General features: G+C 35.4%; 1 protein-coding gene across 1 annotated transcript in view; it reads right to left on the bottom strand.

Annotated features, from left to right (window-relative positions):
- COL19A1 (collagen type XIX alpha 1 chain) overlaps positions 1–17,245 on the bottom strand; it is a 284,762-nt gene that overhangs the window by 123,169 nt on the left and 144,348 nt on the right. Inside the window, exon 16 of the mRNA XM_081141246.1 lies at positions 8,316–8,369. Coding sequence (XP_080997372.1) covers positions 8,316–8,369 — 54 coding nt within the window. The remainder of the gene's footprint in view (positions 1–8,315; positions 8,370–17,245) is intronic.

Below are 17,245 nucleotides of genomic sequence, written 5' to 3'. Positions count from 1 at the left end.
CATTTTTATCTTCTGATTCTCATTAGTTTTGTAAGTGCTGGTAAGGTGTTGGGGGAAAACTGCATAGCTCTTAGGACCTGAACAGGGTACGCAATTTTCCAGTTACCCATCAGAAATGTCAGATAGGATATAAGTTGATATCTCTTGTAAACTCTCAAGGGTTCCTTTAGGAGACATCCTTAGGAAATTTCATAGGAAGTAAAGTGGAAGTTTAAAACATGTGCAATAAACATGAACTACTAGGTTGTAGAATGCAGAACCTCTAAAATGTTATTTAAAATGTGTATATTCACACATTTATATATGGATGCAAGCAAAAAAGATGCTTACACCCTCCCCCCTATATTTATGTTCTACCTAGGATCAGAATAGAATTACTATTTAAAATAATTTCCTGCTAGCAATACAAATTCTTGGTACAAGGACACCACTCATCATAGCTTTAGTGAGTGAGCAGAATTTTTGTATATGCTCACTGCGCATTTTACAGGTCAGTGTCAGTTTTAATACATAAAGATAAGAAGACAATCTTCTATTTCCCTCTAATCTTAATGTGCAACTAACCAAATTACTTTGTGAGCTGAAAATTCATCACTATTCATTCTTTTCTTCGTAAGGCTCCTCCTCAAAGTTCAGGCCCTTGTGAAATAATTTAATTGCAACTACAGACCATTGTTAGCGCTTCTACCAGGCCCTGAACTTGTTCCATTGAAACTCTGAGGTCATTTTATGTCTGTGAAGTTGGCACTGTGGAGTAAGCGATCCTAAAGAGAGAAGAAGTGTTTTTTACTATATGGGAGGCAGCTCTGACCTGCTCTGCCAGCTTGCTGTGTTCTCTGAAGCTTTCACTGAATACGGTTAGGCTGTCAGGGTAAAATTTCACTTGAAAAATGTATCAAGTCCCATAAAAGCATATCAGCTTAAGGAAAATTCTGCTTAGATGAGTCCTATGGTATGAGTGGATTTCACAGAAGCAGTGGTTTTGTTGTCCTTTTTACTAATGAGATTGATATAACTCAGGAGTTATTAGAACATTATTTATGTTGCTTGTGTCTTCCTAGATAAAGGACACAAATCAGTTCAGAAACAAATAAGCCAAAAGAAGAACATGGTGTTTTCCCATGAGCACTTGGTGAATCTTGGTGAATTTATGCATGATCAGAACAATTTATGCACTAATCAAACATTAAGGCCTCAGCTACTCCACAGTGAGGACACCAATCCTCATCTCTGCTCCTTTAAATTAAAAAATTTTAGATACTTAATTTTATTATAAAGCTAGATCAACACTGGGCCTCAAGAAGCTTCTGGGGTCTTAGCACATGGGTATGGACATACAGAGAAAGTAAGAATTCAGTTAAGAATTAAATGAAATGGGTTCAATGGAGTGGTAGTGAAACAGTCATTTTACCTTAAATGATTTTCCTTGGCCCATTAGACATTTTCTTTAATCAAGCCCTAACACTCTGCAGTTATATACTTCCTTTCCTTCTGCAAACAGCTTCAGATCATCAGTCTGGGGATGAGAATCATGACAATAGCTAACTCCCACATAGCATGCTCCTCCTAACAACTCGGGGAGAGGGGTGATTATTAGAATCTCCGCTTTCTAAATGAGGAAACTGAGACACAGAGAGGCAGAGAAACTTCCCTAAGGTCACATAACTAATGAGTGGTAAAGCTGGGACTTAAATTCAGTCTGTCTGGCCCTAGAGCCTAGGGGGCAACCTCCATGTTATACCCCATGTTGCTTGTACCCTAGGAAGCCAGCAGACCTCCCCTACTTTTGCAGGATTGACCTGCAGATTCCCACCTTGTCCAGAAAATATGACCCAGTTCCACCATCAAGCCTGGGCTGGTGTTAAGGGACACATCCTGATAAGGGTGAGGGCTATGTTCAGGTTCTCTGTTCTGTATAGAATGCAGGGAATCCTGACCCCAGACACCGGCTTCAAAGCTGGCTTGGAGCAAGCACTTCAAAGGAAAGCAAAATCTGCACAGAAATGTTGGAAGGAGGGTTAGTTGCCTGGAGGTGCAAAAAAAGTTGACGGGAATGGTTGTTGCCTGGATGCCTGGAGAGAGAAAAAATGCACAGGCATAGAAGCTAAACTGAGAGTGCAGTAGAAGGAATTTAAAACATAAAAGTTCTGTTTAGGATCCAGCAACGGAATGCAAGAGTGAGGTGTCATTTTGGTTCAACCAAATAAATTTCTATTTGGGGAAGTAACTAGAGCTGATTCACCAAATGTTTTCGTCAGAGACCTAGAGCAATTTCTTAAGGCCATGGTAGTTTTACACCAACCTTGAGATTATTAAGACATGTACTTCATGTAACTATAAAGGAGAAATCCAATAATTATTTTTTTATATTTTTGGAGATTCTATTAGGAACATTAGAAAATCCTATGAGGAATCTGTATCTTAGAGGGAATATTTACAAATGCCAGTTCTTTTGAGATGCTAATGTAAACTTCAACGAACATGCTCAGCTGTCTGAAATACTCCACTTTTCACTAAGATACTTTTCTGGGCTCCCACCCGGTTCCTGCCCTGGTCCCTCCACCAGACTGCCCACTGCTGTCTCTCCTTCTTCACAACCCACCCATTACTTCTCACACACTTTGTCTCACAATTTATGTTTCCAGTGCTCTCCCAACTATCCAACTAAAACCTCTCTCAGCTGGCACCAACTCCAACCACCTTTTTTCTTATCTATCATCTCTTCCCTGACTTAGTCCCAAATTTAAATCCTATCAAACCCTCCTTGCATGTTGAAACTCTCTTCTGTTCACTTGGCCCTGCAGTGTCCTGGTCCTCTCTCTTCATCATGGGCTGACCTCCTCTTGGCCTCCAGGTAGGGGATGGCTCATGGTCTTCTCCTTCACTGCTCTCAAATACATTCTCATCTGAGCTCAGGGTCAATATTCAATATTAGATGAATTTTAAAAATTGGGCTGGTAGGAAGGGACACATCCTGATAAGGATGTTAATTTATAAAGGGTGAGACACTAAAAAAATGTGCCAGCCATATGTTTTACTTGTAGGACCTCAAAAAGATAATAAAGTGAAAATAATTTAATGGCATATAAAAGATTCAAAGAAGAAAATCAGGAGGTTGAGAAGAAAAAAAAAGCCTGCAAATCTTAGACAAACACCACCACCAAATGTTGCTGAAGTTAAGAGCAGCTTTTAAGTATAAGAAACTTACTACAGCTATATTTTATTTATTTTATATTTTTATCCTAACCTGAGGATATTTTTATTGATTTTAGAGAGAGAGGAAGGCAAAGAGGGAGAAGGGGAAGAAGAGAGAGAGACGGGAGAGGGAGAGGGAGAGGGAGAGGGAGAGGGAGAGGGAGAGGGAGAGGGAGAGGGAGAGGGAGAGGGAGAGGGAGAGGGAGAGGGAGAGGGAGAGGGAGAGGGAGAGGGAGAGGGAGAGGGAGAGGGAGAGGGAGAGGGAGAGGGAGAGATCGATGTGAGAGCAACACGGATCGGTTACCTCCCACACACACCTCAACAGGGAATTGAGCCCACAGCCTCTGTATATGCACTGACTGGTAATAAAACCCACACCCTTTTGGTGTATGAGGTGATGTTCCAGCCAACTGAGCCACCTGGCCAAGGACTACTATATTTTATTAAATGAACACTTTATAATCTAAGAATGTCCAGTTTAAAAGACAATACAAAGAATAAAATCAACTAATGAAAATTTCAAACAGAATCATCGTGTGCTGCTTATAAAAACATAATATTCTTATTGTGCTTACAGAACACTATAAACAAAGGGTTAAGTAGAATAAAAAGAACTTATTAATCAGAATTCATATGCCTTAATAAAATATTAGTAGTAATATTAACAAGTTTCCGTAATATTTGGTAATTTAAAAATTACATTTACAGGTGATACCCATGTTTGAAACTCACCATAATTGTGAGATACTGTTAGAGTAGAAGCTACTATCTACTTAATCATTGAAGAAAACTAACAAGTAAATAATTTGTCTAAAATTAAATGTTCTGCTTTCCTTAAAGATATTATGCCTAGAGGTGAGGTACATAAGACTTGTGACTTAGTTTATATTTCATTACAATAAACTTAATAATAGTCAATTCCTTCCTGGTCAAATAACTGTAATCAAAATGTGAGAGTTTCTTGACAATGGGTCAATGAAAATAATTTTAAATATAGATTTTTCTGTTTTTTCCTATTGCAAACTTCAGTAAAATGGAAAAATTACTGGCCTCATCTTTAAGTATGTGTGCATGTATGTATATGTGTGTATATATACGCACACACACAAATATATCTATATGTCTAAATGAGCTGAGTTCTACCTAACTCTTGCACAGGGAAGAAATTTATATGGACCTAAATATAAATTCATAAGAATGCTCGTTTCTTAAATTAATTTGCTTCTTTTCAAGTAGCTTAAAAAGCAGAATAAATCACTGAGTATATTTGAAAATAACCATTTGTAAATGTGGATGATGTCAATAAAGCTCCTCTGGCTACATTTCCTTGATAAATACAATTGTAAAAGACCAGTAATTATGATAAACCATGTCTAACGGCATCTTTAAAATTCTATTCTTTAGTTTTCAACACTATGTCACTCTTGATAGAAAATAAAATAAAAGTAATATAAAATGATCTGAACTCTACATATTTATAAATGGAATAAGTCTGCATGAAACAGTGCTTGAACTTTGTAATTTGAATACATTCCTCCACAATTATCATGAAGAATATGTAAGTTTAGTTTATTCTTTAACCCACCTTCTGAAATGTAAGCTTTGCTAGGGTACAATTTGAATTTGAATATTATTATTTTTAAAAAGCCCTATTCGAATATCAATAGTAGACAGAATGGCAGCCTTTGCTGGTGTTACATAGGGTTGGTTGTCAGGTCCTATTCTATTCAGGATTCATTAATGATTTGAATGACTATGTAGAGGGAGGCTTATAAAAATGTAAGGTATGTAAAGCTGGGAGCTATTTCACTGGGGAAAAAGGCACCAAAAAGTTCAACCAATAGGATGGTATTATGAACTAAAATCCAGAAGATGAAATTTAACAATGACATGGATCAATTCATCCTCTGTGATTCAAAAGGGCAACTGTACACCAACAGGATAGGTGAAAGTCTGGCTTTGGCAGGAGTTTTCATTAAGACAAAAGAGGGGGAGCATTGAATTGAACACATGTCAGTACAAGTCAAAAGTTCAATACTACTGTACCCTTAAATGTTCTTCACTCGCGCGCGCACACACACACACACACACAGAGGCATGTGCATGCACACACAGAATCTCTGCCATCTCAACCACCTAGGGAGTATACTTTTTTTTTTTAGTTTTAACTGAATATCTGTTTATTATTATCTTCTACTTTATTGAGTAATACTTGACAAATCAAAAATTTACATATTTAAGGTGTACATCTTGATGATCTGATATATACTTGCACATTGTGAAACAGTCACCACAATCAAGCTAATTTAACCCATCCATCATTTCACAGTTACCTTCTTTGGGTGTGGTGATAACTCTTAAGATCCACCCTTCTGGCAAATTTCAAGTATATAATACAGTATTGTTAACCTATGTATGCTAGACATTAGATCTTCATAACTTATTTATCTTGTATAACTAAAACTTTATACCCTTTTACCAACATCTCTCCATATCTCCTTCCCCCAACACCTTCTACTCTTTGTTTCTCTTAATTAGGCATTTTTAGATTCCACATATAAGTGAAAATATGCAATATTTGTCTTTCTGTATCTGGCTTATTTCACTTAGAATAATGTCTTCCAGGCTCATCCATGTTGTCACAAATGGCAGGATTTCCTTCTTTTTAAGGGCTGAATAATATTCCATTGTGTGTATGGAAATATATACATATATATGTATATTTCTTTCTTTCTTTATCCATTCATCTGTTGACGGACATTTAGGTTGCTTCCCTATCATGGCTACTGTGAATGATGCTGGGAGGAACATGGAAGTATACATATCCCTACACTATTTATAGAAATTGTTATAGTTTGTCTTTCTGATAATAGCCATTCTAACAGGTATGACATCTCACTGTGGTTGTGATTTGCATTTCCCTGTTGAACAGCAATGTTAAGCAACTTTTCATATACCTGTTAGCCATTTGTATGTCTTCCTTTGAGAAATGTCTATTCAGGTCCTTTGCCCATTTTTAAATTGAGTTATTGATTTCTATGCTATTGAGTTGCATGAGTTCCTTATATATCTTAAATAAGACCTAGAAAGTATACGTTATCACTCAGTTTCCAGGAAGGGGTAGTTACTAAAAGGAAAATGTCCTCTGGATGCTGAAGACAGCAATTAATTCAGAAACATGGCCTCAGTAATAAACATCTTGGCTATCCCTGTGAGAAGACAGAATAAGGAACTTAGAAATTAAATTCATAAGGTCATTTCATCTAGTTCTCTGCCCCCAATGGGTTAAATGCTTAAGACAGCCTCGAAGCACAGATCTAAGAAAGTAATTTTTAATTTTTTTCACTGACACTATTTAAAACTCTGATTCAGGTAGATTAATGAACCCTTAAATGAAGAGGGGCTGGAGAGCTAAAGGGGAAATTGTAGACATATGTGCTGAGAGTAGAACCCAAATATGACTCCTTTATAAATAATTTTTAAAAAAACATAGTTCCATCTACTAGCAATGTACCCTGTCCAAATTGCTTAAAAATTTCAGTTTTTCCATAGAGATTATAGTAGAACTACCTCATAGGGTTGTTGTGAGGAATAAATGACAATAATTATGAAGCATTTAACACATTACGGGTAGCCCATAAATGTTAGCCACTATTCACAAAATTTTTGTTTTCTTAGCCATCAAAACTTATTAACCCCTTTTGTGTTAACCAAACTAGCCATTGGGGATAAAAACTGGACATAGAATTATTTAAATTAAATAGACATGGATATCATTCAGTCTATTTTTTTCCAAATCAAAAATTAATTGTAACATAAAAGACAATAATTAAATATGGAGCTGCTTTAGTGGAAGGAGCTAGTTAAAAAAAAAGAAAGTACAATACCATACACAGAAGCTTTGGCTCTATCTTAGGCTGCAATGGAAGTATACTGCATATGGCACAGGGCAAACTTGCCACATTTTACTATGTTCTAAATAGGACCACACATGTTCAGTCCCATTTCTGACACCCCCAGAAGGTCCATGAGTGTTTTCTAGGAGAGACTATCAGAACGTTAGTGGATAAGGAATTCACATGATAAAAGAAAGAGTTAAGAGAATTGGAATTTCTTAACCTGATAGGAGGAAAACCTTGGTAAAATACACCACTGGTCCTCAAATATTTGAAGGACTCTGATATATTTGAGGCAACAGACTTATTTTCCAGAGGACAGAACTGGGAATAATAAAGAAAAATTACTAAAAGACTGATTTGGGGTTAATATACAGGGACAGTAAAAGAGAGCAGGAAGAGTCAGAAGCCCCAAATTAAAGAACTGGTTCTACTTTTTATTAGCTCTTTGATTTTAAGCAAGCCACCTAAACACTCTGAATCACAGAATCCTCACCTGTAAGGTCACAGAAGTTAATAATAATCATATGAGAAAGCATAGATAAAATATTTTGAGACTGAAAAATCATCTGAAAATAGTAATAATAGCATAAGCCACAAGAATGGGGTGCCCCATTGCTAAAAGTGTTCAAGTGAAGCTGACTGATCATCACCGTAGGGTTTTCTTCGACTGGGGATGATGGGACTACCTGGACTAAAGAAAGAAGGTGACTGCTATGCTCTCAACTGCAAATACAGTTTTCCCCCTTCCTACACAGTTTATCTCAAAGGCAGAAAATAGTAAAGATAGGAGGGTTACAAAGAGTCACTAATGTCAGTAATTTAATTTGGCTAAAGAAGGTAGTTAATATCCACAATCTTTACAGAATTCACAAGCAGGCTGGAATTCCACAAAGACACTCATCAACATAACTGTGCAAAAATCAGCTTAACTCAAAACCCAAAATATGAGCAAATATGCTCTCGATCAAATTATAGTCAAGTCATTCTATACAAACTATATCTCTACATTTGTGCTGCCAATCCTGGAAATATATAGAATTTTCCAAACTTTCTCTGTAAAAATCTCAAATTTCAGCTCAGATCTCAGATTTCAGCCTTCAGGTAGTTGATACTCCCCTCATGTCTCTCTGCTTGCTATATTTTGGTTTTATTTCTATTAGTGTTCAGAAATCAGTAACCCCTGAGTTAGTAATGCCTGCTAGTTGTTCCAAGTTTACTTACCCTCTGACCCTCCTTTCCAGGTGGACCTTGGGGGCCTTGAATCCCCAGGGAACCCTATGAGGGAAAAAGGACACGTGTTAATAGACTTTCATGTACACCTGCCTCACAAAGAATGTTGTGAAAATTAATGCCCACTTTACTGTTTAAATAAAACATTTTAAGTGATTTGAGTTCTTTCAAGGTTAGACTATGTAATATATTAATAATGATGAATTGTCCTTCTCTGACTGGTTTATCTTTACAGTTAAAAAAAAAAGGTGACTCTAAACCAAGTGTGAGGCCCAATGTTCTATCCCAGTGAAGACTCCCACGTGATCACAACCACGTTTCACCAAACTAATGTTTGCAGGCAGAAAAATATGCCTCTTTCTATCTTTAAACTGTATAAATACAATTACATTTTTGATTGAGAATAGCTCTATAAGTATTGCTAAGAAAACACATGGTTATGCCAAAGGATTCAACATGTCTATTCATAACATTTAATTTTTAGTATCATAGACATTATTTAATACTTTCTCATTGTCAAGTGATACAGAAAATAATCACTTGTTCAGATCATAAAAAAGGCCCAGGAAATCCCTGGTGTTGTTAATGCAAAAGTCAAATTTCCTGATTCTTATAGATAGTTACTATTATGCAAGAATTTCTATTCACAATGACACTCAAAATGATGATACGGCTGGTTTTATAAAATCTTCAGCAGTTATTGCTAAGCTGTGACCTCTCCGAAAGCTCTTTTGTAATCTCTCCTGATCTTCCTCCTTCCCTATTCAACCTGTAAATGTGGGAGATTTAGGCTCATTTTCTTCTCAGTCCACATTCTCTTGATAGTGGGCTTTGAATTCTCTAGGCCGATAATTCTAAGGTTTATAACCCCAGTTTATTTTCTGAGCTGAAGGTTCACATATCCAACTGCCTGCTTGACCATACCCACTCCTCTCTCTCATGGGCATTCGAAATTTAGCCTGTCAAGCTCTCTCCGAATGAGATCTTCTTCCAGCATTCCTCAGCTCAATAAATCCACACAGCATCCTCTTGGTGCTCATGCCAGAAATCTAGCTCACCCTCCACACCTCCCTGTCTCAAATTTCTTTTTCACATCCAGTGTTTCAGTCCTTTCAATGCATCTCCAAAGTATATTTGGATCCATCTATTTCTATTCCTAATGCTCCCACTACCGCTTCTCACTTGCTCATCTGTAAGAGCTTCCTGGTTGACACTAGACACAGACCCCACCATTCTCTACATCACAGCCAAACCGACCTTAAGCAGCAGCCTGACCTTCCCTGACTTTCCACATGAAGAGATGGGTGCCTGTTTCACAGTCTCATAGCGCCTTATGCTTGCCCTTTAAAGTACTGATCACAAGTTCATTGAAATGATTATTCATGTAACGATCAGTTTCTCTCACAAGGCTCTAAGGACAATGGTAGAATCTGTGTCTTATTCATCACGGCATGTGCCTAGTAATGTCTGAGTAAAAAAAAAAAATCATATAAGGAAATCGATGAACTCTAATAAAAGTTTTTGAGCAAAGGAATGAAAAAAGTGATCAGTTTTGTTTGTTGCTATGAAAACACCTGCCAAATATTATGCAACCAAGGAAAGTTGGCTAATTAGGCCAACTTAAGGTTGGTGAATTCCTAATGCATATAAGAAAACAAATATTGAAAACCAAATATACTAAGTATTAATTACAATGTAATTACAGGGAGTTGTGTCATTACTTACAAGACTGACACAATCTTGGCTCTAGATTAAATGCTTCCTTCTTACCCTTAGGAAACTATTTTCATTTCATGAATAGTCAAACTTATATATAAAATTTTTGACATCCATCCAAATGCTGAGAGCTCTTTCAGTCGTCTTAAACATGAGTTTCTAAAACATATACACGCCAAACACTCAAGGGAGTACAATTAATTTTGAGCCACAAATAATAAAAATTCCACCTCCTTTACTTTTTGGAGAAGTTATATAACAAAAGCCTACATAATGCAAAAATATCAAAATTGATTCAAAATGTATTCAATGGACTAAAAATATTTACTTGGAACCCCTCCCTCAATTCATTCTCTGGTCTTGCAAATGATATTATGCATTTATTTTACTTATTCTCTTAATTAACTATGAGTTCTAGAGGACAGAGGAGTATTTATTCACTTATTTTTAAATTAAATTTATTGTGGTGACATTGGTTAATAAAATCATATAGGTTTCGGGTAAAAAATTCTACACTACATCATCTACATATTGTATTGCGTGTTTACCTCCCCAAGTCGAGTCTCCTTCTGTCACCATTTATTCCCCCCTTTACCCCCTTCTACCGCCCCCCCCTTCCCAGAAGACAGAGGATTCTTTTTTTCTATCTTCCACCACACACAGAAGGTACTCAATAAACACTTAGTAAACTGAATTATAAGAAAGAAAACACTGAGATAGAATAATACTGGCGGTGGTGGTAGGAAACAGGTTTCTGCTGCACATATAATCATACTTATTTTCAAAACTTGGACCTAAGCACCACAGTGGAGAGCCTCCAGTCTTGCCTTCATTCCTCATATAGGGTGATCATTCCGTTCTTTGATGACTAAGAGTAAAACTGCCTTACAGTTCATTTAAAAATGATCATTTCCCACCTACGCCATTATTTCTGTCATGGGACTTATTTAAAGCTTTGACCAGTACTTGAGATTTAACAGATTTATGTATTTTTTCTAGTTAGAGAATCATATTTTAAGTAACTCTATGCACATGGCATATTTGCATAATCTGGACATTATTTTCTTCTTTGATTTAATTGGCCAAAGAATAATGCCTATCCATTTTTTCTACTTTTTTCATCTATTTAGTCCACTATGAAAATAACTGTAAATTGGGTTATTCCTAAAATTCCACAAACATAAAAATGTATTGCTTTTTGGAAAGAGAAACTTGAAAATGTATTTTGGAGAGTCGTGATGTAAACATCTGCATATGTCTATCAGGCTTTTTTTTTTTTTAAGTGGGATTCTGGACAATAAAAATGCTGACCAATAACGGAATTCATGAGGCTATTATCTGTTTGGGCTAGGATAAAAATATGCAAGAACAGTCCAATCCCATTAAGACTTTGGAAGTTGCAGTGGAGAGCTATTCCAGAGTGTTCCATTTCACAGTGCTCTCTGGACAATCTGCTGATTATCTAAGACAGGCTAGAGCTTATCATCAGAGAAGCTCCTATAAATATTTAACTGAGAAATTACTTAGAATTAACTGGTTCAGAACATAATTTTGAAGTGTTTAACAAATACAGCAGATGTGTAGTGGAGTTAATAGGGTAGATTAATTGCATTTGAACAATTTTCATTTGTGAAAAGAGGGAAGATACATTCATAACTTCTCAAAGAAAGGAGCTGAAGTGAGAAAGGAAAGCTTCATTTTAATGTATTATTTGCACTCCCTTGCCAGGAATGTTGAGGAACACATGATACCTAAAACTGACTTCGACAAAAATGTTATGCAAGTGAGTGTATCTTAAGTGTTATGATTATTGCTTTAGAATATGCTTCATAGACTTGAAACATAAGATTAAGCAAAAACTGAATAAATTCTTAAAATTCCACTAGGGCATTTTCTGTGTTTCAAACAGAGTGTATAAAATTAAAATTGAAAACAGAGTTTTTCTGTTTTTATAGAAAGTTTCATGCTTTAATACAAGAACAATGGGAACAAATCAAGTTGAAAACATCAGAACAAACGCCAAAAAGCAAATAAGTGAAAATATAACAGGCACATAGGCCAGTCATGGGAAGAGATTTTCGTATTAGTTCTGAGAAGTGACACTTAAGACTGTTTATGCTCATATATTAAAGAAGCTACCAGTTTTATGTTATTTCACGGAATTATAATGACACAAGAAAGGATTTCCCTTAGGGTGTATAAGTATTCAAAAAGAGAAGTCCTGTGTTATATCTCAGAAGCCTATCATTTTATCATAAGCATTTGTCAGTGCATGTTAGGAAATAGATGTCTGAAATAAAGAACAATAGAATCTCTTCCATATACTTAAAAAAAAATCCCTACAAGTCTGTCTAGTAACACTGACAAGAGAAGAAGAGCTGTCAATAGAAAGAGTACTCTATGAAATATTTGTGTGGAAAGGAATGTTCCAATCCTTATCATTTACAGTAAACAGGTTCCAAAACTGGATGGACAATTTTACCCTACCTTCGACAATTTAAAAAATAGAGGTCATTTGTAGTGCTTTCAAAACTTAATTTCATTCTAAAGCCCTGGCAGCATTTTAGACATGAGACATAAATGAATTATGATCCCATGTGGTTGCAGGGATAAATTTTAACAATAATATTTTTCCATGTTTTCTGAACTCCGAAATCACATTTCTTCTTGTGATATAGATTCTGAAGTAACATGTTCTCAGTCACTACTGATTCAGCTAATAAAACTAAAAGTATTATAAATTAAATAATAAGATATATAGTTTGTAAATTTGGAATGCTGTGGGGCATCTGTATACTTCCCACAAACTTCCCTTTAACAATAATTTTTGCCCTCATTTTAGACATTCCACTTCATAAATTGCATATGTCCTCAGTTTCTTTCCACTTTGCATATTATCTGGCATAATAGATTGCATTTAGTAGGTGTTAAATGGGTGAATGACTGCTAAGATTCTGATTCTTTACACTTCTCTAGATACTTCTGCTGTAGTGAGAACATTAATTGTCATAGCTACAGAAATTTCAATTTAGAAACTTACATTATTCATAACAATCTCACTTGATATAAAAATAATTCAAGTTATTTTTAATTCTTATACTTCTGTGTGGAGGAGTTTGCCCTTCATTAGAGGAAGAAATACAACCTGAATTCTTTAATTTATCTCACAGTGATGAAGATTAAGTACTTAGTTTTTGAAAAAAAAAACTACATGAACTGAAGAGATTAAAGTATCTAATCAAATCATTTATTAATAAGAAATAGAACCAATCAAGTTACTTAAAATGTTTTCATTTAGAAGAATGTAGTCTCATATTTGGCAATTATTCTTGATTCACTTCTATTTATTTGTCATAAGTAATTTCATATTTTGGTCATTTCATATTTATAATTATCCTTGACTATGAAAAACCATGCAGATTTGCTTTATTTTGGCCCTAACCTAATAAATGAAGTAGCTGGATTTCTGTTAACCCAAGGCTCTGTTGACAAGTAAAAAAATTGATAGGCCATGGTCTGTCAAATCCATTTGTCTCATGTCTTAATGATTTATAAGGCACAATATGATTGATTCAGTTTTAATGATTAGTCTGATCAAATAACAGTCTGTATTATGGGACAGGATTTTCCATAGGTCAGTGGCCACATGGAGACATGGTTGCACTGTACAAAGGGAATAATCTATACAGAGATTGCTTTTAAATGTATTCTAATGTTTTCTGAGGAACGATAGAAATGTAACACCAAATTTAATATCATCAATAACTTTTGCATTTGGGTTATGCAACACAAATGACTAGACTGAAGGAAACTCAATCTAGTAATTTCAGAGTTAAAATATAAATCAATACAGAGATACTGACACACCACATGGAAGACCTAGGTGTTTAGTGCAAATAACTGTAAAGATGGTTCATACAATATCAAGCTAAGTAAGCTGCAATTGAGTTAAGCTGGCAAAAACCAAACCTTTAATAGGGGAAAATGATCCATACTGTAATAAAGAAAAATTTTAAAATATTAAAAATATATGTTTAAATATTTTCTCTTTTTAACGTCTTTCTGCTGGACAATCTCCTTTCTGCCCAAAGCATCCATTTTCCCCAGGAGGATTAAGATCATAGTGCCATAAGTGTAAAGACAATGGAAAAATCAATGTTCAACTCTTGATATCCAAGAAAGGATTGTTGAGTTCACACAAGACATAGCCTGGAAGCTAGGCTCTCCTAATATGAGTGTTTCTAAACATGAAGTATACCTTATCCCCACATATCAAGGGATGTTCTCATAGATCATAAAGTTTAACCATGTATCACAGGGCACAGTGGAAGAAACAGATTTAAGGGTACTTTAACCAAACCAGAAAGAAACCCTACTGTTACCTTGAATAAAGGTTTTTGGGAGAAGAATGGTGAATTAGACACCAGTATTTTTGCTTTCCCCCTTTTTTGGGAAAGCCTGAGTAACAAGAATTCATAAGGCATTAAATTTATCAGTAGCCATGCAGATGCTAAAAGACAATAAAGCAAAACCTTTATAATTATGATGAAAGTAACTTTTCAACCTAGAATTCTATACCAAGACAAACAACCAATCGTGTGAGAGTAGAATAGAAACAGTTTTAAACATATAACAATCTCATAAAATTTACCTTTCACATTTTCTTAATAATTTGCTTGAAAATGTGTCCACACAAACAAAAGAGTAAAATCAAGAAAGGAGATGACAATGAAAATAAGAAGCATTGGAATCAACCCAGAGAAAATAAAGGGAGGTATAATATGAGACTTTTGTAGTTGGCCTAAAAAGCTATTGGCCAAGGATGGAATAAAAGGTCTGAATAGAACTCCCTCCAAATAAGAGACTCAATGAGAGAATTTGAAAAATATGGAAGATGATTACAGGGAAAACAGAAAGACAACTGGAAACACCAGAAAAAACAAAACTAAAACTATTCAGGAAAGGAAAAGTACTACTTCACTCTGCGAACACCAATATTTACATAATCATAAAAATGTGAATATTTCATATATTTTTAAAATATTATACTCTATTAATCATTCACCTGCACATCTAGATAGTTTCCATTCTTTTACTATTTCAAACAATGCTGAAATAAGTAGCCTTGTGTGTACATGATTTCATAAATGAGAGAGACTATCTGTAGCTATATTTTCTGGCTCAATGCAAATTTGAAATTTAGACAGCATCAAATTGTCCTCCCTAGAAGACTGTACCATATATACTTCTTTCAGAATGCATGAGTGCTTCTCCACATTTTCTCACATAAAGTACTATCAAACTTTTTGACCTTTGCCAATCTCTTATGTTAAGGATACTAAACATGAGGTCTATTCTCTTAATACATTTGTAAATGCACAATAGAGTGCTGTTAACTATAGGAACAAAGTTGGACAGCAGATTTCTAGAACTTATCAATCTTGTAGAACTGAAACTTTATACCTGTTGAATAGCAGATCCCTAATTTGTTCTCCCCACCCCTAGCTCCTGGAAACTACCATTTTACTCTCTGTTTCTATGAGTTTTACTATTTTAGACATCATATGTAGGTGGAGTCATACAGTATTTGGCCTTCTGTGGCTGGCTTATTTCACTTAGCTAATGTCTTTTAGGCTCGTTCATGCTGTTGCATAGGGCAAGGTTTCCTTCTTTTTAAAGGCTGAATAATATTTCATTGTACATATACACCCCATTTATCCACCAATGAACATTTCAGTTGTGTCTATATTTTGGCTATTTCATCACAGGCATATGAAAAAATGCTCAACATCACTAATCATCAATGAAATGCAAGTCAAAATCACAATGAAATATCACTTCACACATGTTAGGATGACTACTATAAAGAAAAGTGTTGGCAAGGATGTGGGAAAATTGGAACACTTGTACATCATTGGTGGAATGTAAAATGAAACAGCTGCTATGAAAAACAGTATGGAGGTTCCTGGAAAAAAATAGAACTACTATATGATCCAAAAATTGTCTAGTATAACTTATTGGTGGCAGAACCAAGGAGATGGCCTTTATAGATTGAGTAAGTCTTGTTAATTCTGCAGAATACTTGAAAAAGTGCAAGAATGGCTGTTTAAATATTGAATGTTTAATTCTTAATTCACAAAACCAGTGAGAACTCCCTATGAATTAAGACTTAACTATACAATGCATTTTGGTAATTCATGTGCTAGCTAATGGGTAAAGTAGGTGCATTGTCTATCAGCTTTTTGTGGCTGTTAAATGAGAAAATGTGTCCTAGCAGTTTTTATTACTGACAAAAAGACTAACTCTTGAAAATGTTAGAATTCTAAGACTTAGTTAAATACTAAGTCTGGGGGATAACTTCATTTCTTATTTTTTAATCCTCACTTGAGGACATGTTTACTGATTTGAGGGGGTGGAGAGAGAGAGAGAAACATAGATGGTTGCCCCAAACGGGGATTGAATCCACAACCTAGGTGTGTGCCCTGACCAGAATAGAACCCATAAGCTTTCGACATACAGGACGACACTCCAACTTACTGAGCCACACCAGCCAGGGCTGGTAACTGCACTTTTGTGTAATGTATATTGCAAGCCAATGGACAAATCAGTCTATATACATATTTCTTTAAATACAACCATTTAGAAATGGAGTAAAATATTTAACCTCCAGAATCACATCGACTTAATGGACTGAATAACTTAAGGTGGTGTCGGTGTGACTCCAATTTAGTGCCAGTGGCATTAATGAGATTAGTCATGATGTGTCATATAGACCCCCCATGATGTTGTTCCCATGTCACTTCTCAATCTACAGGGTTGACAACATGATGTGTTTTCCAAGTAAGCAGAGTTGATTTATCAAAGCCAGAAACAAGCCACTTAATTTTCAAGCTACCAAACACTAGAAAGTTGGCATGAAGGTAAATTGCAATTAATGTTTTATTAATATTTCAATAAAACGGAGGAATCAAAGTTATTTTCAAGCTTCTGAAAAAGAATAACGTGTATCAAGTGAACAAAATCTAGATAATATGAGAGTCAATGTACTAATATGCATCTATATCACAAGCATACAAACAGGAGTGTGTAAAAAGACAATGCAAACAACATATAAAAAGACTCATATTTGCACAGAGCCAAAAGGTAGACGCCTTAGCGCCACATTTCATCATTTCAACAAATCCTTCGACAACCTCCACACACTC

Source organism: Miniopterus schreibersii (genome assembly GCF_964146895.1).
Source record: "Miniopterus schreibersii genome assembly, chromosome: 6".
Classification (NCBI taxonomy): domain Eukaryota; kingdom Metazoa; phylum Chordata; class Mammalia; order Chiroptera; family Miniopteridae; genus Miniopterus; species Miniopterus schreibersii.
The sequence above is the reverse complement of the archived record's forward strand: the minus strand, read 5'-3'. Positions and strand labels throughout refer to the sequence as shown.